At 38.6% G+C, this 24,213-nt stretch overlaps 1 protein-coding gene across 2 annotated transcripts in view; it reads right to left on the reverse strand.

The window, feature by feature from the left end:
* LOC128863470 (prolyl endopeptidase FAP) overlaps positions 1-24,213 on the reverse strand; it is a 200,809-nt gene that overhangs the window by 53,511 nt on the left and 123,085 nt on the right. For both annotated transcript variants that reach the window (XR_008454605.1, XM_054102636.1), the window contains exons 3-4: positions 9,212-9,307; positions 3,953-4,067 (exon numbers count right to left, since the gene is read on the reverse strand). Coding sequence is in view for 1 of the 2 variants with exons in the window: in XM_054102636.1 (XP_053958611.1) it covers positions 3,953-4,067; positions 9,212-9,307 (211 nt within the window). In the remaining variant the exon portion in view is untranslated. The remainder of the gene's footprint in view (positions 1-3,952; positions 4,068-9,211; positions 9,308-24,213) is intronic.

Below are 24,213 nucleotides of genomic sequence, written 5' to 3' on the forward strand. Positions count from 1 at the left end.
AGAGAACGAATATTACTCATTCTCATGACATCGGAACCCAATACTCGTAGCCTTGCTCTAGCAAAGGCAGGACACTCACAGAGAAAGTGCTCAGTGATATCCGATGATTCCAATGGGGGTCATATGCTGATCCCATGGGTTGTGTACTGTAATGATACCGACTATCAAACGAACGTCTTTCCTTCTAAGTTTTAGTAGAAAGTTTGACAGTTTTCTGTTCGGACTTGTAACAAAACACTTTGCAGTTCTGCAGCGTTCCAGACCGGACCATCGCTCTTTATGTAGATTGCCTACATAATCGCTGATCCAATTCATGATTCCGCGGAATTGATTACCGCTGATCCACGGTTGGCCAATTCTTCGGCGATTTCGTATCGTTGAACACCGGAGTGTCCCGGAACCCATATAAGTACAAGCCTGTTTTGTCTTGCGACAGAATTAAGCTTCTTCTTGCATTCTTGAACAATCTTTGAGGTTTGCTTCGCGTTCTCCAGGACCTTCAGCGCAGCCTGACTGTCACTGAAGACCCCAATCTGTTTCCCGCTCCATCTCTCAAACATCTCTTAGAATAGAGCAGACTTGGCCTGCCCGTACACCCTCTTCTTCTCGCCGTATCAGGCCGAGTTGTCTACTTCTTCTTCTCGATATGACATCGCATTCCGGAAGTAAGTGTAGTTGTGTTTCCGGGGGTAGACCTCAAAGTGACAGGATTTATTGGACCATATCCAGAGTCTGAGCAATCTGCAGTGACCTCTTAGAATGGCAGTAAGTAATTTCACCTTTTCCATAAGAAGATTTATTAGATACTAATATAAAATCTATTTTGATTATACTCTCCCAATAAGGATTTAGCTTGGGGTACCCCAGATCTTCATTTCTAAGCTTTTCTTTAAAGGCAAGTTGTCCCATGCCTTTAAAGAAAGGTCTCAAGACCCATTAGTTTCGTTGTCGCAACCTCTCTAGCCAATACATCCGCTGCCTTGAATGCAGTCTGACTGTAGCAATGTACTCATTCTGGAGGTTTATTCCTAATTTGGTCTTCATACACATGTTGCATTCTGTCCCCAATCCTTTCCTGCTGGTAATTAAAGACGTTCTTTAAGCTTATTTTGCAAAGAGCGGGACTTAAAATCAATATAAGAAAGACAAACCTGAACTACTCCTCATCAGATTCTTTAAGAGTGGGAGTGGGTGCGTATGATTTTGCAATTGGCGGATAATTTTTGCTACTTGGGATGTATGACCGCTGCAGAAAGAGGAAATGAGACTGACGTTGTAAACAGAATTACCAAAGCCGGAGCGCCTTTCGGCACTCTTGCACCGCTCGGGCAAAATAATAACAAAATTTCGCATACCAAACTGCGAATTTTTAACGTATGCATCAAGTTCGTCCCCCTATCCGGCTGGGAGATCAACGCAATGATTACAAGGAGTCCAAACGCCAATTAATCGCTGCTTATGCCACAAAATCTGGATTTTTGGGCGTCGAACTATATCTAACACGGAATTACTGAAGAAGGTTAATCAATTTGTTGTGGTTACTAAATGAAGGCAGAACGAAATGAATAAATGACAAAAGGAAACGGCAATGGTGCGGCCACACCCTAAAGAAGAGTGATGATAACATCGCCAAACAGGCACTGCAATGGGAATCCTTCCAACAGACAGGGTGAAATACAAGCAGATTATGACCCAACTCGCACCTTTAAACGCAGGCGGAAATGATTTATTTGAATAAGACTTTGAATGAATTTATAGCCCTTGCTCAAAACATTTTGAATGGTAAGGATGCCCTATGCTCCAACTAGGAGTTAAAGGTTCTCATATATATGTATTTTATCTATCCAATTCCAATAAATTGTGACGAGGTGTGAAATGCCCCGGGAACACACAGTTAGTTTTAAAGCCCGCACAAGGAATACTTCTTCGGGGCATTATTCAGAGCTTTCTTAGCTGGTGACTCCATTATAAATGTGGTCGGACCTGAAGGAAAGTCCAAACTACTCTTTGCTCATGATATTACGCCAACTGGCTGGTAATCGGAGATATTTGCATAATTAGATTAAGTTGAGGCCAAAAAAACTTGCACATGAACATAGTTAGACTCACTTACACTTATACCTCATACATCCATGTGAGAGGAACCTGGGATCATGTCCCAAATACCACTGGTATGACAGAGATATTAGAAGGCGAGCCTATAGTATAAGCTCTCTGCAAATGTGTAAATGGTATTGGTTTATTTTATAGATGCCGTTCTGGGCTCTACCAAAGTAATGCATAAAGTAGTTCCGGGAAGAGAGGTTCCTCAGAAGAGAAGGAGGCGTTGTTTTGTGGCCCCACTATTCGACGTAGTTGACCACGGTCGCTGTCAGTGTGAGGGCATTTTGAACCCTACCTCACCCACCAAAACAAAAAACAAAAACGGTAATAAATCACCTCACGAGTTTCTGAATTGACATCAGGCACACAGCGATCAGAGATTAAAGTATAACGCATGTTACAAGAAAGTTCCCAAAACTCTTGTTAAGGCTAAGAAAGAAAGGTTTTGTGATCCTAAGAAAGAAAAAAGAAATTCAAGTGGACTTTACAGACATCTTTGGTAGCCGAACATACATCTCTTATTTGAAAAAGAAGCACAACCGATAGCATTTTCAAAGTCAATGTTCTGGTGAATTGGTTGTAGAGCTTCCTAAGGGACCTAATGTGCCTGTCGTACTTGGAGGAGGCGGATAGCACTGAGAACTTTCTCTGTGAGTGTCCTGCCTTTGCTAGAGCACGGCTTCGAGTAATATTCGTTCTCTAAAACTGGAGTATATCTACAGATTTGCCAAAGAATCTGGAAAATTCTCACAGGACTAACTATTACTATCTCTGTCCCTATTCTTTCCTATCTCTTTCTTTGATACTTTTTTCCTTTTCTCCTTGACTATCTACCCTTTTTCCAGAGCTTTAAATACAATGGCTTCTTAGCCTGAGTGTTTTAGGAGCCTCCAAATCTCCTGGTGCTCCTTGGCTCGACCTTTTCAAATTTCAAATTTCAATTCCTATTTTCTCTTGTTTAGTTCTGATTTTCTACTGTAGCCGAAATAGACAAACAATATTGACTTTCTAAGTGACTCCCTTGGAGTGTTTGAGAGAACGACTTTGCGGAAGATTTTTGGACGTTTGCACGTTAGTATCGCATGGCGAGTATCGCAGACGATGGAACGATGAGCTGTATGAGCTTTACGACGGCATAGACATAGCGTAGCGAATAAAGATCCAGTGGCAACGTGGGCTGGGTCATGTCGTCCGAATGGATGCAAACACTCCGGCTCTGAAAGTTTTCGATGCGGTATCAGCTGGTGGTAGTAGAGCAAGAGGAAGACCACCTCTGCGTTGAAGAGATCAGGTGGAGAAGGACTTGACTTCACTTTATGCTTCCAACTGGCGCCAGTTATCACGAGAAAGAAATGACTCGGACAAAATCACGTAAGCGGTTATCGCGTCAATCAAGAAGAAGAAGAGGAAAATACTCCGCTAATGTGAATAAGTCCCTGAATTGTTGCACCACATAACTCTCTAACCTTCTAAGGCTTAAGGATGTACAGATTCACTGTCCGAATAATCACACAACAAATAAGAGAAAAACATCCGAGTGCCATTAGCGACAGGTTCTGCCCTAAATAATAAATATTTCATACCCTCCACATCTCTACTGATTTCTTAGATTTATTAAACAAGTGGAGCAAGTATATGAATAAGCAACGAAAACAAACTAAATTTTTGACCTTTTTCTCTTTGTGCTGACTCAATTCCAAAGTATCCATCTAAAGAGACTCTAATGTCTACTAAATGCCTTCTTCCACTCGAACCCATCAATCAACTAATCAGGTAACCAAATGTAAACGCTTTCTCTATTCTAAATACATATTTACATATACAAAATAAACTTACAGTTCACACTTACCACTAATCCATGTGCCATTCGACCGCTGTGGCATAAATAGTCCATCCACAATGTCTTGCAATTTGATGCGTTGCCCCTTGACTCGCGGCCCCTCATCGGGTGGTGTGAGGAGTACCTTTTTTGATAAATGCAGAAATTTTATATGTTGTTTTCTATAAAGAAAACCAGACAAAGAGAAAGAAAAAAGCACAAAAAACCGGGGGATACACGACCACCACGAGACACAAAAAAATAGGAAAAAATGGGAAAATATATGACATAAAATTTACACAAAATTGGCGGGATGGCACAACAATTGCGAAAAAATATAAATGCATGAGGCAAAGTAAACACACAAACATACATATGTACATTCTTGTGCACATGGAATATGGGAGAAATAATAATGTACATAAATAGAAAAAGAAGAAAGTGATAATATAAAAGTACAGCAGCCGTGAAGTATGCAACAAATTACAAAAAGGACTATGAAATAAGTTGTAGACTAAATAAAATGCATAGAATATTGGGTTAAAGTTAAGGAATGTTAAAGACACATAAATATTTACATAAGCATGTGCATTAGGGTGGGTCGACCTGAGCAAAAATGTGTGGTTGAAGTTTCACTCTGAAACCTGTGAGAGTGGGGTTCATAGCTAGGTTAGGTTAGGTTATGGTGGTAGCCGGTCCGTATGACCAACTCACTTAGACCTTACAGGTCCGTTGTGATACCACTGTGCGACACGGGAACCTTGTTTTTTTACTTTCATGAAACCATTTTGAGGCTCTTATGAAACTCAGGATTGGTCTAATCTCCGCGCCAGATAGTGTTTACCTAGACAACCTGCTCTGATTTTAGCTAAGAATTGTCCAGCCCTTGTCCAGCAAAGGAATTTATAGCTTAAGTTGCTTATAAGACCTTTTCGATTAAATTGTTTCTTTTGAAGGGGTTTGAATGGCTAATAAGGGAATTGCATCTGCCATAAGTTCGACATGCTTAAAGGCAACGTAAGAAGTTTTTAAAAGTGGTTTCATGAAAGTACGAACCACCTCAGCGAAACTTTTCATTTTTGCGCAAATGAGAAATCTAAGTCAACGCGGTTGGGTACAGTTGATGAAGTTTACCTTGAACTTTCCGGTAAAGAGAGAGAGAAGAGTAATGCAGTTCTTTTTTCTTGGTAATTGAGAGAAGACTCTAATGTATAGTAATCCATATGTAGATTCTTAATGAACCCTTGTTTGCTATGATTCACCAAAAAAGTTATTGCGGTATAAACAGCTGAAAAAAATCAAAGATCTCTGACTACTGAAATTGATGGGACTCACTAGGCAGGATTATTCGAGCTGAGTATTTGTTTAATATTTTCAATAACGGTATTATCTGCAAAGTTATTCAAGTCAACATCGCAGTGCTCGGGCATATACATATATATATAAGGTGGGGTCCAAAATAAACAAGACTGAGCTAAAATAGAAACGACAGGAGCTTTGTTCTGATAACTTGGAGTTTATTTATTAAAAATATCCCCTCTGGCCTCGATACACTGTTTTGCGCGGTCTAAAAGTTTTTCGAAAGAGTGTTTCAGGTCATTGACCGGAATGTTCTTCAGGATGTCGGTACAAGACTTTTGGAAGACCTCAAAACCTTTTCCTTTCATTGCCAAATGCAATTTCCCCGAATAGGTGAAAGTCACAGGGAGCCACATCAGGCGAATACGTTGAGTGATTGATGGTTAAAATGTGATTTCTAGTCACAGCCGAGCTCCTTTTGGGTGTACGTCCTGATGTTGTGCTACAAATGGAGGGGCCTACAATTTCAAGCAGACTCCGAACGGCAAGTGGTTTTTATGGCACAATTACAATCGGAGGTTTGTCATTGCCTGCCGCGAATCGACCGCTATTAGAAAAAAATTTTTCTACCAAGATCCGAACTTTTGCCTAACACTTCCTGAAAATAATTCGTATGGTGGTGATGTAAAGTTTTTTCGAAGCTATCACAAATGACTGAGATTAATTAAAGTCATATTCTACTTTTTACTACTAAGTAGTAGAGATTAAGTGAGAATGGTATAGAAGCAGGTCATATGTTAATACATGGATGTAAGTTGCTACAAGTATTATGGGATCCTTATGAACTTTACATCAACTATAACTTTAGGCTATTTAATTACTGCAGCGTGATTTAGGCAGAGATACTCCTAAATAGATAGGTGAAATAGTTGAAGTACCACTCTGGCACTCACCAAGCGCCTATGGATACTATGATGAGACCACCAACGTGCCGATATCTACAACCAGCCAGAGTTGTTGATGGAATGGCGATCTTAATCGTCTAACTGCCAAACCTGGGCATTTACAGAGAAAGTGCTCAACAATCTCTTCTGTGAAAGGTCCCCACAACTTCTGCATTGAGGACTAAATGGTAAATCCAGCTTTTCCGCGTGTGTGCCGATCGTCCAAAGCCGGGACATACAGCTACGACTTTCGATATTTATGGCTGGGAGTCTCCGGGAGTCTCCGGGAGTTTCTGAGTTCTCCGTCTTTTGTATTGAGGCCAAAGTGTTTTCGAAATAGCACATGAAGATATGGAGTTCCATCTTTCTTGTGCTTTCCTGAGTAATAAGTTGCGCAATTCTTCTTTAACAACAGTCAGGCGATGCCGATGAGCGGCTAGGAGGTCTCTGAGACCAATTCAGTCCCCTTCCTGGCAAACTCTTCAGCGGTTCCATATCCCTCTATGTTGCTATGTCCTGGAACCCAGATCAGAGAAATGTTACCTGCATACCCAAGAGATTTGATCACCTTCTACAAGAGTTGACTAGTTTGTATCTGCACCAGAACCTTGAACACGGCTTGTCTATCGGAGAAAATGTTAATACCTCCCTCGCTCCCACGTTACCTAAGCATTTTGCATATCTGCAGGACCGCAGAGACTTCTGCCTGAAAGACAAAAGCAGTACTCGGCAATTTTAAGGAAATAGATAAATTGGCTGAATTAGAGAAAACCCCTGTTCCGACTAGAGATATTCGAATTCATCAATGAATAATGTAGTCGATTGGCTGCGCAATGACCTTGAGTGAAGGTATGAAGTTGACGCTAGACTTTTTGTTTCAATGCTTCTCAATAATTTTGCATCAAACTGAAGTGGGTAATTGGAAAACGCCAGCGTAATTACAGAATGTTTTATCAGCTGTAGTGCAGGGCCCTTTGTGAATACGTACTAGTATTTATAGCCATGTTCTGTCTGAAGTGTGGTTTAAGGATGCGACGTGGAATTCAAGGTACACTCTTTCTATTGTAATTTCTACGGTGTGATCTTAAATCAGCACTAACTTTTGTACCCTATGATCAAAAAGTACCGGGAATGTTTAATTGAAACGAACCGCGCACGTGTGAACCGGTCCATATTTTTTTCTTATGTTGGTAGGACTGTTATCCTTTTTGAAACATTTGAGAGATGCCGTACCTCGCAAACGGCCAGAAACAATTCTTGGATTTTGCATGATGATAACGCGCCATCGCGCCGATCCCAAATTGCGCTAGATTATTTGACCAAACACCAAGTAAATACCATCGTGGAAGCACCGTATTCACCTGATATGGCCTCGTGGGACTTCTTTTTGCTTCCCTAGTTTAAGTTACCACTTCGTGGAAGGAGATTTCAGTCGATAGAGAGATCAAAGAGAATGCGAAGGTCATCCCTTCGTCGACCTACCAGGGGTGCATGGAGCACTGGGTTAAACGTTGGCACATGTGTCTTGCTTCAGACGGGTCATATTTTAAAGGAGGTAAAATAAATTTGCCTGAAATTTAACTCTGTTTTGTTTTATTTAAACATTTCCGGTACTTTCTGATCATAGGGCAAGAGAAGTTGTTCGGACAACATCGAAATGAAGTCATCTCATCAGCAGTTTAGATTTTGACGAGATTATTATTATATTTTCTTCAAAATATGCTGCTTTTTTCGTTCTCGCAACCTTTTTTAAGAATTTAAGGCAACCTGTATACTGCTTGCTTAGCTTTGGTAGAGAGAAGTCAGCAGCGTGAATGTAAAGAGTGGTTAAGTTTTAAGGGCTTTGTGTATGAAGAGTCATCTTACTACCTTGGAGAGGAGACGGCTTACTGTTTTCAGACACAAATGGACTTCATAAGCCTGTTAAAAATTTGAGAGGCTGTGCTAAGCGAAGGAAGTAATAAAATAAATAGCCGTAGCTGGCTTAAACACTCTTTGCTAATTTAAGTGTATACGTCCTTTTTGTAGTAGGTGTAGTAGTTCCAACTAATCCGTTGAATATTCAGGAATTACAGTTGAGCAGCTAAGTGCGCGACTATCATTCGGAATTCACAGAGAGAATGTCGGTTCGAATCTCGGTGAAAACACCAAAATTAAGAAAAACATTTTTCTAATAGCGGTCGCCCCCCGGCAGGCAATGGCAAACCTCCGAGTGTATGGCTGCCATGAAAAAGCTCCTCACAAAAATATCTGCCGTTCGGAGTCGACTTGAAACTGTAGGCCCCTCCATTTGTGGAACAACATTAAGACGCACACCACAAATACGAGGAGAAGCTCGGCCAAACACCCAAAAAGGATGTATGCGCCAGTTATAAATAAAAAAAGCTAAGTGCATGAAGATTTTATAAAGTTTTGAAATGTCTCTAAAACCTTCTTAGGTGAACTAAAGAACTTCAAATACTGAATTACTCACACAAACAAAAATTCATTTTTCTAGATCTCAAAAATTTGCTTTCCTATCTGCTTTTGAAGTGTAAGTAGAATCTTTTGAGTATCTAAAGAATTTTTTTAATAATCTACTTAACACAGCAGGCAGTCAATCAACCGACCCGCTCTAATGCACATATATACATACAAAGGGGGTGTGCTTTGTTTTGGAATGTGATGGGTTGACTATTGGAATGCTTTTGGGCGTTAACTTATGAAAGCAATTTATTTACAGACGTAAAGCTTATTAAAAATTAAAAACTTAAAACTTAAAAAAAGCAGAATTTTTTTTTTAGAAAGTATAAAATGAGACTCATGAGGAATTTACGTTATTTTTTTACATACATATAATAGATTTTCGTGGATTTTATTGAATGTGGATACACGACACAGATATTTGTTATACATTTTTACATCCACATACACAAACATACAAGTATTTTTTACACTTATTTCAAAAATACTTCGGTTACATGCATTTTAAATACAAATCAAAGAAAGTTTTCCCATTAATTTACAGTTATCTACGTAAAATATTCATAAATGCCATAGTATTTACCACTGAAGTGACAATTAACGCCAGCACAATTATTATAACCAACAGCGCAATGAAAATGCCGCGCCAATTCCGCTGATTTGGATTGCTGGAGACCAACTGCAAACAGACAAGGGAAGAAAATGTGGAATTTAATATAATATATATATTTATTTATTTTGTAATATATTGATAAATATTTGTAAGCAAGAAATAAAAGTAACTATTGAGCAGGAATAAAACATGAGCTCATTTAATTATATATAGACGCAATTGTCTATTAGCGCCAAAAATGAAAGCTGGCGCAACTTTATAACGAGCGGCACCCGCAGAGCGCGAGCGGAATATGTTTCAAAAAGATCGGCAGCTAGAAAAGTTATAAATAAAAAGAAAAAAGGATCCATCAAAAATAAAATTAATTAAATAGAACTAAATGCAAAGTGTAACACGGCTCAGTTTTATCAGAAAATTAAAAACCAAATGATAGTATTTCAGCCTAGAATAAAAATTTGCTTATCTGGAAATGGTGATATATTACAAACTGACCAAGAAATCTTAGAAAGATGGCGGCAACATTTTGACAATCTTCTAAATAATAAGCATCAAAAAGACCATTCTCCTTGGTGCCTATAGCTACAGCTGAAAACATCATCCCTCCAGCTGAATTTGACAAAATTATCGTGGCTCTTAAAAAGCTTCGAAATGGAAAGGCAAGCGGCGGAGACTCTATAGCGGCTGAACTTTTGAAAGAAGGTTACATAAGTGCCTCCACCATTTAATAATAGATGTATGGGAAAAAGAATCCATACCATCTGATTGGCTAGGATGCATAATCTTCCCAGTACACAAAAAAGGTGATAAGAGAGTATGCGATAATTATCGTGGTATCTCACTGCTTAACACGGCCTACAAGCTCTTTACAAATGTTCTCTATGAACGAATCAACGAATATGTTGAAAGAATAATTGAAGACTACCAATGCGGATTTCGTAGTGGCAAGTCTACAATCGACCAATGTTTTGTTCTCAGCCAAATGTTCGAAAAACGCTATGAATACGGGCTAGATGTTCACTGCCTGTTCATTGACTTCAAAAAGCCTTCGACAGTGTTAAAAGAGATAGGATCCAGCACATATTGCTTATTTTTGGAATACTTGTCAAACTAATAAGGCTCGTTAGCGTAACGCTCACAAATACACAAGCAAAAGTGATCATTCAAGGAAAGCTCACAGAGCCGTTCCCTATTGAAGCAGGTGTAAAACAAGGTGATGCCTTATCAACAGTCATATTCAATTTGATGCTGCACTTTGTCGTAAGGGAAGTCAACAAAGGTGGTACCTTGATAACTAAAACAACCCAAATATGTGCTTATGCAGATGATATCGCTTTTCTCTCAAGAAATAGGAATGACTTAAAAGAAAATTTTTTAAAAATTAACAAAATTGCCAACGATATTGGCCTTTTTGTACACGAGGGCAAAACCAAATATCTGTTGAAATCGAGGCGGCCTGCACAAATGCCAAATTTCCATATGAGAGCTTACACTTTTGAAGCAGTGCAGCATTTTAAGTACCTAGGAGTTATGTTCGCATGTAGCGGTGATTCAACTTCCGCCGTCAGGGATCGCATCAACGCCGCCAACAAAGCGTATTACGCCCACCTTAACTTGTTCAAGTCCCGACTTTTGTCTAAAGCTACAAAGTTAACTATGTACCAGACTCTTATTCGACCAATCCTAACATATGGTTGTGAGGTATGGACTCTTAAGGTTGATGATTGTGCTCAGATTGCTCACATGGAAAGAAAAATTTTAAGAAAGATCTTTGGCCCAATGAGAATGGATGATGGTACTTATAGAATCCGATTGAACTTTGAACTGAACCATCTAACTCAAAACGAGACAGCTGTGCGTTTTGTTAAACCGTAGCGCATAAGATGGCTAGGTAATGTGATCCGTATGCCTGTTGACTGTACCGTGAAGAAAGCCTTGACAGGAAAGCTAATGGGCGTGAAGGCCAAGGGCAGACCGAGGAACCGTTAGATAGACGCAGTGGAACACGATATTAAGAAGCTGGGAATACGTAACTACGAACCAACAGCTCAAGACAGACCGCTTTGGAGGAGCATTTTGAAGGAAGCTTTGACGCACCCCCCATTGTAACGCTATGAAAGAAGAAGAAGAAGATGCAATTGTATCGGAATCCATTCCACTCTTTTACATACCCTTTTATAGTAGTAAATAAAATAATACTAATTAGCGCCCTCCCTTCTGTTAGGTGGCCTGGTCGAGCTCGTTCTACTAATATATTTGTGGCGTGCGTCTTGATTTTATTCCACGAATGGAGGGACTTACAATTTTAAGGGTTTACATACGTCCAGAATTTTCAAAAAATCGATTATTTTCTTATCCTATCTTAAGAATATACTGTGAAATTCTTGCGGAAATTCCCAATGTTATAGCTTCTACAGCCTATTAACTAAGTAGGGAGCGGTTCACGCGCTCCTGTACTTCAAACTTTAAACTCGTTTTTCTCGAAACTACTTTTGTCCGGCACGGTCTGCATGATAACTCTTAAAGTCTATAATATTTTTTGATGTGCTTTTTTTAATATTCGAAAGTTTTTTCTCTATAGACTTGATTTTTGATATTTTTATTAAAAAAAATTTATAAATATAATTAAAATGTGACATTTATGACGTAAAACGCATACTTTTTAAAATGCCGTAAAATACCAAATTTTTCGAAATTCAAAAATCCGGCTCGACCGACTATAACTGCAACTTTATTTTACAAGAATTGTTTACTTTTTACAGATCCATCAACATTTCAAAGAGCAACCTTTTTCATTTTAGCGCATTTTTGGCGCTGCTGGACACCTTAAGTCGACTCCGAACGGCAGATATTTTTTATGAGAACCTTTTTCATGGCAGAAATACACTCGGAGGCTTGCCATTGCCTACTTAGCGGCGCCTCCCACTATCAATTTTTCTGTTTCATGCATTGGATATGATGAGAAGACTACCAAATAAAGAAAAATCTACCCAAAGTCGTCTTAACCGTCAAACACCAACAGATCTTGCAAAATCCATGTAATCAATTGTCAACTAATCGTATATGTCATTGTTTGTTAACCACTTGTTTTTAAATAATATGTATATATTTCTTCTAAATGAGCTTGGGGGCATTGGCCCTTCAATATCACTCTCATTCCATCTTTTTGTAAATCAAATTACTTATTGTCTAACGACAGGTGTAATATTTTATGGAAGAAATAATAAATGCATTGGATTATATATAATTACATTTGGATGCATTGGATTATATATATCATGAATTTCGGATGGAGATTGTTGTAGTGAAATATTTTTTCATTTTTTAGGTATTTTAAATATCAAATGTCTTTTTTTCATTTCCACGACTTTTTCGTCCAATATAATCGGGTTTCCTTTACATATTGTAATACGCCCACAGAAGCCTTGTGGCTCAACATAAGACTTTTTGGTCGAACATGAGTTTTAAACTCGAAGCTAACACTTTTATTGGTTTGACATCTTGATCGTGCATTCAGGGGTTAATTACGCTAACTTAGTTTGGCCGAAACCACCATAAAAAATCAGTCCTCTTACAGCGAAATAATCTGCAAGAATTAGATTAAAACAAAATATCACCTTCCGCTCCATAATACTATCTGAAGCCCCCTATTCTACAGCGCGGGTTCAGGTGATTTTCTCTCCATTTTTCGTTGTCTGTAATTTGCGTGATATACCTACATACGCAGTTGCTTTCTGGAATCGAAATCAGAATAAAATGATATGTGTTGCCCGTAAGAAAGCTAAGCAATTTTAAAATGCACTAGTCTTCCTGTGTTTCATGCTCCCACGAGGGTCTCTCTCACACAGAGAGTAGCATACGCTGACGCCTGAAGACTTGCATGGTCTAGACTCTAGAGGTAAAAATATTTAAATGAAGTTCAGTGCTTCCTTAGGCGAAATCCTCAAATCTACATTAAAAATGAATAAGATTTGATGTTGTTAAAGCTCTAAAAGAGAAATCCGCATGTGGGCTATGGAAGTTAACAGAAGAATACTCCCAGCACTGTTTCGAATATTTCCTGTTAAGGATACATATCAAGCGACAGAGGCATGGTGTATATTGAGAATGATAATAAGCAGTTAAAAAAGTAAAAAGTTTTTACATTTTTTTTCCATACAACTACACGTAACTACGTAAAATCCATAACCAATGACCAGCAAATGAATAAATAACGAGTTTAAAAAGGCAAAAGGTTTAAAAAATATATTTAAATAAATAGTGACGGCCATTCACTACATCTTTCGTTGTTTGTCTAAATTGCCAAATTGATTATAAAGGCGTTTCTGAAAGGGCACCAATAACAAAATTATACTTACACGCGCATAAAACTTCCACTCAGCTAAGCTTGCGTTTTATTGGCAAATATTTTTTTCTTTTGTTTTTTATTTTTAACTTTTATTTTCGTTTTTCGAGCACCACTAGCGGCGAGTGCAGCAAGATGTTGTGCCACTTGGCTATTGTGTAATTTTTCATGCGTGCACGAGCTCCCTTATAACCGCATATATTATATTTAGTTTTCGCTCTCGCTACCTTTTTCGAGGTTTTTCATTTTCTACTCTAATCTCGTTTTCGTCTGCCATTTTTTTTTGTGCTTTGCATGCTTCTTATGGACTCATATATTTTGTGTTTGGGTCTTTGTGCATTCATTTATTTGCTTTTCTTTGGCATCATTTGTGGCCATTATTTTGGCCACCATTATGCCAATATTATAACGCCTGCCTTCCGAAAACGTATCGTATACGAAAGGGCGGTGCTGGTAACAATCAACAAATGTGTTACAAGTGAAAAATGGGAAGCTTGTGTGCAATTGGCTTTGTTGGCCGACAAGCGTGTGCGCCTCAAATCACACTGTATTTGTGAAGATTTGTTTGCTTTTGTTATTACGAGTATTCTATATTTTTTTACAATTTGTTTTTGTAAGAAAATAATTTATTATATTTAGAAAACAATTTACAGAAAAGTCTTTTATCATTGAAGAGGAAAATATTTATTTAATTTATCATAATTTATTATTTCATATTTAGAATTTTCATTAACGAAAAAAGTGGTTTATTCAAAAAATTATGAAATTGTGTTCTGACTTGAATGACTTTATAAATATTATTTTTGATGCTAATATAAAGGGCGGTTAAATTTCAAGGGCCAATGTTGATTGTGAACTACATTTTCTGCATTTCATTTGACATTTTTCAATTTTAGACTAATTCAATTTGAACTATGGAAAGACACACAATCGAGCAACTCGTTAAAGTTAATCAGGCTTATTATGCAAACGGGCGTCCAAATCAAAATGCATATCGCGCACTTCATCTTCAGTAATGAGGCACATTTTCCCCTCAGTGGATTCGTCAATAAGCAGAATTGCCGCATTTGGGCGAATGATAATCCAAGAGTGACTGCCGAAAAACCAATGCACCCACAAAGAGTGACTGTTTGGTGCGGTTTATGAGCCGGCGGCATCATTGGGCCGTATTTTGTCCGAAATGAGGCTGGTCAGGCAGTTACTGTGAATAGTGTTCGCTATCTTGAGATGATAGCGAACTTTTTATGGCCCGAATTGGAAGATATGGATGTGGACGATATGTGGTTTCAACAGGACGGTGCCACTTGTCACACAGCTAATGGAAACAATGGTTCTTTTGCGCGAAAAATTTGATGGCCGAATAATCTCACGTCGCGGCGATGTCAATTTTCCGCCAAGATCATGTGATTTGACATCGTTGGACTTCTTTCTTTGGGGTTATTTGAAAAAAAAGATGTACTTCGATAAGTCAGCAACAATTCAAGAGCTAAAGGATGAGAGAATTGGGCACATTAACGGCATAGAACCTCAATTATGCCTCATCGTCATCGAAGTTTTGGACCATCGAATGGAGGTGTGCCGCTGAGGCCGCGGGAGCCATTTGGCTGGAAGAATCATCAGCCGATATTTTTTCAAAGACAAGGCTGGCTTCAATGTAACAGTGAACGGCGAATGCTATCGCGCTATGATAAACGACTTTTTGATGCCGAAATTTGAAGCCCATAATCTCCACAACATCACAACATTTGGATCCACCAAGACGACGCTACTCGCGATACAGCCCGTCGGTCCAGTGGATTGGCCTCCAAGATCGTATGATATCACACCTTTGACTTTCATTTGGTGAGGTATATAAAGTCTAAATGTTTTGTGGATAAACTAGCTCCGATTGAGGCATTTTGATTTTTGTTTTTGGTGGGTGAAGTAGCGTTCAAAATGCCTTTGCACTTACAGCGACCGTCGTCTACTGCGTCGCGTGGTGTGGTCACTAAAACGATCCCTCCTCTCCTTCTGGGGAGACACCCTTTCCGGAACTGCTTTCTATATTACTTCGGGAGGGCCCAGAACGGCATCCATAAAGGACCAGATCTATTCACCCACGTCTGGGTCCACCATATTTGTAGCCAGCTTTCATGCTATAGGCTCGTTTTCTTGTGTCTCTATCTGTGCGGCTTCACTTTGTTGCACTGTGTCGAGGTTAATCTTTTTTTTTCGTAGTACGTTCTCGATGTATTTCTTTACCGCGTTCCAGCTGTCCTTGCCCTCGAACATTTTGCTGATTATGCTCAGGGCAATCTGCTCCCTAAGAGCATTTCTTTCCGGGAGCCATCTGTCTCAACTAAAAAACGTGTGTTCAGCGTCATCGCTCGGTGCTATTTGCACTTGGAATCGGTTACCTTGGCCATACGGTATAGGTAACTCCGGAAGTATCCGTGGCCCGAGAGGAACTGAGTTAAGAAGTAGTTCACTACTCCGAAGTTCCTTTGGACCCATTTGTCAATTGATGGAATAAATTTCGCCGTCCATCTGCCACTCGGTTCAGTGTCGCATCGGTTTTGCCACCGCAGCATGGTTTGGCGTCTCCGTTCTGGGAAGCTAATGGTGACGTGTTTCTTGTTGGAGTCAGACGCATCCATTCGTTTCAGGAACATGAGGCCGATGGGTATCTGACCGCTGATTATGAAAATTGCAGCGCCTGAAGCAGTGCGGTAGGCTGAGGAAACTCTGAGTGCCGCTGTTCGTTGCACAGATTCCAGTGCTTTGCGCTTGGCTTTGCAGTTTAGCACAATCCCCCATACTTCGCTGCCGTACAGGAGCATTGAGCTTGTGACCGCCATAATTAGCTTTATTTTGCTCTATGTTGGCCCATCGATGTTTGCCATTAATCTATTTAGCATACCCGTGACCTTTGCTGCTTTGGTAGCCGCATGCCGTAGCTGGGCGCGGAAAGTAAGCCTGCAGTCAAGTTTAAAGCCAAGTATTTTACTACTTTTTGGGTCACTAAGGACGTGTCGCCTATTTGCATGCTGACCTCGAGTGGCATGTGACCGCGTGTCATAAGGATAACTTTGATTTTATGTTTGGCGAGTTCCAGGCCGTGGTCCTGAAGCCATATTTGCGTCCTTATCATGACTTGGTTCAGCTTCCTTCTAGCGTCCTCAGTGTCCCGTGCTGGTATGACCGCTACTATATCGTCCGCGTATCCCACCAAATATGTATCCTCTGGCATTTCTATGCTCAATATCTCATGGTAGCTCAGATTCCAGAGATCGGGGATCGAGAATAGATCCGTGAAGCATTGGTAGCCAACATTACTAAAGTTATTCACGAGATACCGACCGAAGTCCTGCACTGAGTCATTCAAAATTGGTGTTTAGAGATGACTGAATTACGTCGCAGTTGCGGTTAATTTCTGAGAGGGATTATTTTTGAAAAATAACTGTCATGAATGGTTCTACACAAAAATAATAATGATTGTTCAATCAATTTGGGTGTGGCCAAAAGGAATTCGCAAAGTCATTTATCTCAACCTCCCAACAGTCGCTCATACCTGTAATTCAACTGGGTTTCTTATTGGGTATTTTAGCACCAATTAAATCATTCTTCTCGGCAAATGGAACTGCCTAGACACTGCTGTATAATATTACCTCCATTAAGTACAATCTTTGTAGTCTTTTTAAAATTTCCTATTTTCTGAACTTAAACAAATTTTTGTGGTATTTGAAATTTAACACTTTTCAGGCGTCTAAAGTAGACCTAGGTACAGCCGGTAATACCAACAATTTTAAGAAATAATAAATTCAATTTAACTAGTCAGGTGTCCAAATCCAGCTAGATTATTGCTTTTAGAGTTACAACACCTTAAAGGTGCTCCTCTGGTGCATTTGCAAAAGGTAAATATTTTTAGTTCCCTTTGCTTGCAGCTTCACTCAGAGTTCAAATTCAGTGCGCAACTGCTACAACCCCTCCAATGCATATTCTCAATTTAATGGAATATTTTATAAGCACAATGTGTGTTCATTCAAGTTGTGGCATCCCAAAGGAGTGTCTACAGTATTGTGCAAAATCTGAGTAACTTTCGTATTGTATTGAAATGGAGTTTTTTCACATTCCGCCACATAACAGGCAAACGGAATGGAGATATTTATAGACTTTTGTATGCTAAAACGATCCCATTCATAATAAAAAAATATTTATCATAAAGTTCAACCGTCTCTATAGAAATTTACCAGTTGATATACTGAATTTTGCGAAAATTGAGAAATTGCAACAAAAATGCTCAAAATATTTTCACAGCTTTTCGGTAGGTTGTTTCTGAAAATGGTCTAAATTGGATTTCAACTACAACTACGTTTCACATAACGGTAATTTTCAAAAATTCAAAAAGATATCTTTGACGTTTCAATATTTAAAAAAGTTCGGAAAAGTTATTGTGATCCCGCCTACTTTTGAGCAAATATTTATATCTATGAAACTCTTAATCAGAATCTACTAAATCTATTGAATCTATCACTCATACCGAAACAATTTAAATTTTCCTTTTGGAAAAGCAATTGGGTTTTTGAGGTGAACCCATTTGAATCTAAGGTCCAAAGTTTTAGCTGTAGCAGTGGTTCTATGGAACTCTACTTGGCCGAATCGTTTATCAAGCTCCGTTATGCGAGTATTGTCATACATCAAAAAATACATAACACCGCTTTACACACATTCTGTCCTATGAATCAAATATACTTTTTCGGAAAGGGGATAAAAAATAGGCCTTTTATTTTTGCGTCTTTTAGATCGCAGCATATTTTCCAATTATGCTCTTGGCAGTTTATCAGCTGTAATATTAATTACATGCCTTCGTATGTTTCTTTGAGGTTGGTGGCATATGCGATCGGGACAGCTGGATGTTTGTTACCGATATGAAGCAGCACTACTTTAAGGCTGTTGACCGATGCATCGATGAAAAGTTGCCACTCCTCTGAACAATGAGGGTAACCAATTTTTTCAAACATCGAATCAATATCACAACAATAAGCCAGGTTTTTTCCCCGATCTTCATGCAATTTAAAAAATTCGTCATATGGAATACTGCTACGTCGATCACGAGCGGCTGTTATTTTAAAATCAGCCGCCACTATATTCCACTGCTTAAAGCGTGATGCAAAGAGTTCGGCTGTTCTCTTTGACAAATTTCCTTCTCGTACAAGGCCATTGAAGTCGGCTTGCGTTACTAAATGCGGCACTGCAGTCCCAAGTTCACTGGGTGTTGGTACAAATTCCGATACTTCTGGTTCCCCGCATCTCGCATTCGATGCAAGAAATGTTGATAGCATTGTTGGTGCTACTGTTGGTTCTCCATCCCTTGATTCGGGAACATCATCAAAAATCTCCATTGAAGCCGCTATACGTTCTTCTGGTGAGTACAGAACCGCTGGAATAACCGATTCTACATTAGCGTTGCGAATTTTGTTGCGGCGAAAGTATTGGTACCCTTTAGTTTGAGTAAAAGTTACGCAAAAGTAGCACAGTTCACTGCAGTGCTCCGTACGTGGTAGCCAAATTGTTGGTACAGAGTACTTTATTGTTGACCTTCCATCAGTAAACTTGCATAAATTTCTATAGCAATAGTCGCACACGACTTCCGGAGTATACCACAAGAAAGGAACATAAGCAGACTTGAATATTTTCTGAAACGAAGTAACCACTGTTTTCGTAATATTTTTAAAATTTTTACTTGATGCGAATAAGCCACAAACGTAACAAAAGTTATTTCGAGTCGGGCACTGCATTTTTCGTAAGATGAAATATACAGAAAGACGTTTTCGCGCAACAGAACTTAAAACAATTGTCAAAGTATACGTCTCCTAGTAGCGCAACTGTCAGATGATCGGAACTTCCGGAACTGTAACAAACACACAAACGGCACAGAGTGTGTTGTATGAAACAATAAATTAAAGGTTAATAAGTTGTTTAAAAATTTGGAGTCCCTTCCAGTTATGCCGTAAATTTAGAAAACAATTTTTTTTTTAGAAAAAAAAAATTCAAGAAAATCTGAGAATTAATAATATTTTTTTTTTTAATTTTACATAATATAAACATTTCCACGAGTCTGCCTGCAGAAATTCAGCGCGATTGGATCACGGTATTTTATACATAAAAAACAAAAATTCTGACGTGTACATAAAAATCGCCGATATACGTGTATTTTTATTTTTTCTCCCCTTTCCGAAAAAGTATATTTGGTTCATAGGACAGGAAAAAAGTTCGTTTTTGTAACGCAGTGTAATGATTCTTTCAATTTAAAATCGAAAATTCCTGAAATAACAGCAAGTAAATACTTAAATCGATACCGACCTGAAGTCAATATCAAATCACCGCGGAACGAAATTAATCGCTTTATGCTTGAACAAAGTTGCAAAATATTGCCCAAGCCACTGTTGTGTAACCCAAACCTTGCGTTTATTGAAAACTCTAAATAATCTATCATAACTAATCTATGTCTAATCTATCTATCATATCTGGCTAATGTTAACAAGCAAAACGGTCGTATCTGGCGATTGGAAAACCTTGCAGTGGTGGCTTCATTGACCCGTTTCTCTTTGAAAATGCTGCTAAAAACATCATTTCGGACAGCGGTGAGAGCTCTAGAGGCATGGCAAAATGATTTTCTGTAGCTGTGGATATAAATATACAGACTTGTGAAATCTTTGGCTTCACCAAGATGATGCGCCATGTCACACAGCTCATGCTATAATCGGTATTTTGCGTGCGAAATTCGGTAATCGGGTTAAGCTGCCATTGAAGTCGGTTGGAGTTGCGCTTGGACTCCGTTAGACTTGTTTTTGTGAGGTGTGGTGAAGGAGCAATATTACGCGAACAATCCATTAACAATCCCGACCTTTAAAGTGTGTATCAAGTAATCCAGGTAAAACCCATTTCCAAAGCTTTAAAAACTGAGTTAAACTGATGGGCTACTGCGAAGCTATGCAAGGCGAAATAGCGTTCCATAGGTAATGGGAATATTTGATTGTTTTAACTCTTTTTTATTTTTAAAAAGAAACCACTAAATAGAGTGGTCCATTTGGAGTAGATTTGTTAACCTAATCTTGAAATGTGTCAATGCATACTTTTTTAAGTGGGTCAAGTCGAATTTTTGCAACAAACGTTCTGTGGTAGAATTTGATAATGCATTTTCTCAACCTTTTGTAGAGTAGCATTCTAGGTCCTTCACTCTTTTATTATTTACTAATGATATTGAATTCGGCTTTTCATCTTCTAAATTTCATTTATTTGCAGACGGTCTTAAGAACTTAAGATATAAAGTATATGATTTAATAAGGAATTTTTGAGACTCTCAAGCGCATCAGTCTGTGCTTGATAAATTTAAGTCTTGAAGTACTCGAAATCAACTGTTCTTGCATATTGAATGGTGCCTTTAAATTGTACCTTTACTAGAAAGCACAATCCAGTACTTTCGTGGTATTTCATCTTGAATTCAAGGCTCACACAAGTCACTGAAGTTAAATAGTTAGGTCTTTCTTTTTACACAAAATTAAATTCCTCGTCGCTTAACATTTTTCGGTCATCTAAACGTATTTATTATCAAGGAATAAAAAAAAAGTCAAATTTTTTTTTGTCACATAAGAGTTATAATGTCCACATACTGTTAGCCTTCGTTTGGCGTAAAAGTTTACCATTTTAAGATCTCTAGACGTTCAAGCTTCCTTACACAACCTAAGTGAGATCAAACTTCCAGCATGCTTCCCTTACTTTATCAACGGAATAGAAGGCATACAAAAAGTTTTTAATAAATTTTCTAGTTCAATAAATTTGCGAACCTCTGCTCTCTTTTAAATGTCCCTGCCAAGATGTTGAAAAGTAGCACTGCCCTTCTGTATGAAAATTCTAGTATACAACTCTCTGTAATCCATCTCTCTCAGAAATGTTACATGTAAATGTTCTGATTCGTAACCTTAAACACTTTTCAATGCTTTATGTGGGGCTACCCAATCCAATAATGCTTCTTTAATGAGAACTCTTTCGGAGTTATATTATGAAATAATATTTCGGGCTTCCAGAGGGAACATTGCGTAATTTATTAAATAATTATCTTATCTTGTCAGCAATCAACTATTGTTGTATTAATTACAAATAAAGGGTGTTTTTTGGATACATGAGAACTTTTCATATCGATAACTATGGTTTGACAGTTGAGAATGGCAAACTGTCTTAACATTTCTGTTAGGTTCTGTAACGTTTGGCGAGCCATCAATCGCTTAACGCCAGAACACCGCTTCCAAATTGTGGAAATTTACTTTGAAAAAAAAAATCGGTTCGCGAAGTTCATACCGCACTTTTGTCGAATAATTCTGTTTAGTGATAAAGCTCATTTCTGATTAAATAGCTGAACCACCATTGCATCCATTAAAAGTGAATGAAATATGCGGTTTACACCATATCTCGCACATTACCCTCGTTAAATTTTGCACTCTAGTATGGAATAGTGTAATGTCAGACTGACTAAATAAATGATAGTTGCCTAACCCACTGGTGTAGAGGGGGGCCTACTTAGGCCTGGGGTCCATTGTGATTCACTAGTTTGAACTAAAGTTCCCACTTTAATTCACATTTTGGTAAAATCACTTCGTCTCTCGTATAAACAATGAAATATTGTGAATGAATTCAGATTGCAATATCTCGTTCAGGCAAGAGCAGTGGCAGATAAAGGGTTTAATGCTCTTCACCTGTTCCTCGTTACTGCCGCTGCAACAGAACTTACTTGAGTGAAAGCCCACATATTTATTGTGTGTTGCCATGAAGCAGTGCCCGGTGGTGATACCAACCACTGTACTAATGGAAGGCCGGTGTAGATTTATGAGCGACCAGTTGTAGTTCTGTGCTCATTTCTTCTAGGCCAAACTTGTACAGTTATCTCTCAAGTGGGCTTCGTTATTCAACTATTTGCTGCGCTTTCATCTACATGATTTATTTGCATTTGGCTTAATCGACTTAATCCAGAGCTTGCATGAAGGTGAAGGCACACATTGGACAAAATTGACGGAGTTAAGATAAGTTCCACCCTAGCCAGCGCATACGCGTTGCAATTTCCAGGAATGTTTCTATAATCAGAACCCAGACAATGTTCGTGGTACTCCGCTTAGCTAAGGATGACATTCAGTTGCTGCTTCAGCCAATAAAATATTAAGATATGTCCAATTCACTCATATTAGTTAAAGTGGCAGCGAAGCATGAACAAGGCAAATATTTAATTTAATTTTTTATATTTACTTTTTCGGCAATAAAATCAATTTATTTATTATTTACCTCAGGTTTATTTATTTTCAATAAACAATTGCCCCACAGCCAATACACTGAAAATCCAACTGCATAGATGCCATCGCACGCTGAACACTTTTCAGACACTTGAGTGCCCTTACTTGTTGTTGCTCTCTTGTTTACACATAACTAAGCCGCGTTCAATAGTTATCGTTATCGGCAAAGGCCATCAGAAAACATCAATTTCGCCAAAACGTGGCACACAGAATTCCATTAACAAATAATGTTAGCCCACCTAACTCAGCCAGCAAGGACTAAAGCCAAATTTGTTTCATATTGTTTTCAGAAGCCAGAGACTGAGAGGTTTAATGGAATCGCCTCCAGCAAACTTGTATTCTGCGTATTCTGCGTATTTGCTGGTAATTTATTTTGTGGCTTAATTGTTTCACTTAAACTATTTATGTAACGACAACCGACACCAAGGACACACAAGCACCGATAAGATTACTAACAGCCTCACAATACCAACAATTCAGCGCACTAAGAATCTTCAAATAAGGCAAAGTCGCACACTTGCCACGTTGACGGTGCCATTTGCTGTTGCCGGTGCTGCTCAAGTCAACACTTGCAGCTCCGAGTATTCCTTTGTTTCACTTACGCTTTGCTTGCTTGTGGATGCCGGGGATTTCTTAGATTTGCTTTAGATTTGTTAGTTGTTGGTGATTGTTGCAGTTGTGGATTGTAAATTGTGGGCGGACAAGAAAGGACAACTTGTGCAAGGATCAGTTAAGCTGACAAAGCTAACAAACGCGATAGGAAAAGTAAATGAAAAGTAAAGGATAGTGTTGACATAATACTTTTGTGGTTGTGGCTGCCAACAGAAACCGAAAAGCAATCAACTTGACTGTTGGTGAGAAAAAGTGAACGCACAACGTGGAATTTGTGTAATAAACTTGGCAGTGACCCAAAAGTGCGCTTGGTGATGCTGCATGCGGAGTGTGTGTGTGTGGCGCAATCATACTTCAAAAAGTAATGCATATAAACCAAACTATTCAAGTGATAATATCATTGGGCTAGCAGATTGTAATCAAGTCGTTTCGGTGGAAATAAAATGAAATACTTTCAAGAGTGGCGAGGTGAAAGAAAACATTTGCTCGAACAATGAAAAGAGGTAGGAATTATAGTTAGAGCGTGATTGAAAAGAAACCGAAATGAATAAAGTGAAAAGAACTTAAATTTAGTAATCAAAACTTGAGACTTAGAACAAATAAATGCCTTTTATAAAATATCCCGGAAAAGTTGTTATTGATCTGAAGCTTGAATACACCTGAGCTATTCGTTGTCAAGTAATCCAAGTATTCTGGAA

Source organism: Anastrepha ludens, chromosome 5 (genome assembly GCF_028408465.1).
Source record: "Anastrepha ludens isolate Willacy chromosome 5, idAnaLude1.1, whole genome shotgun sequence".
In the NCBI taxonomy this organism is placed as follows: domain Eukaryota; kingdom Metazoa; phylum Arthropoda; class Insecta; order Diptera; family Tephritidae; genus Anastrepha; species Anastrepha ludens.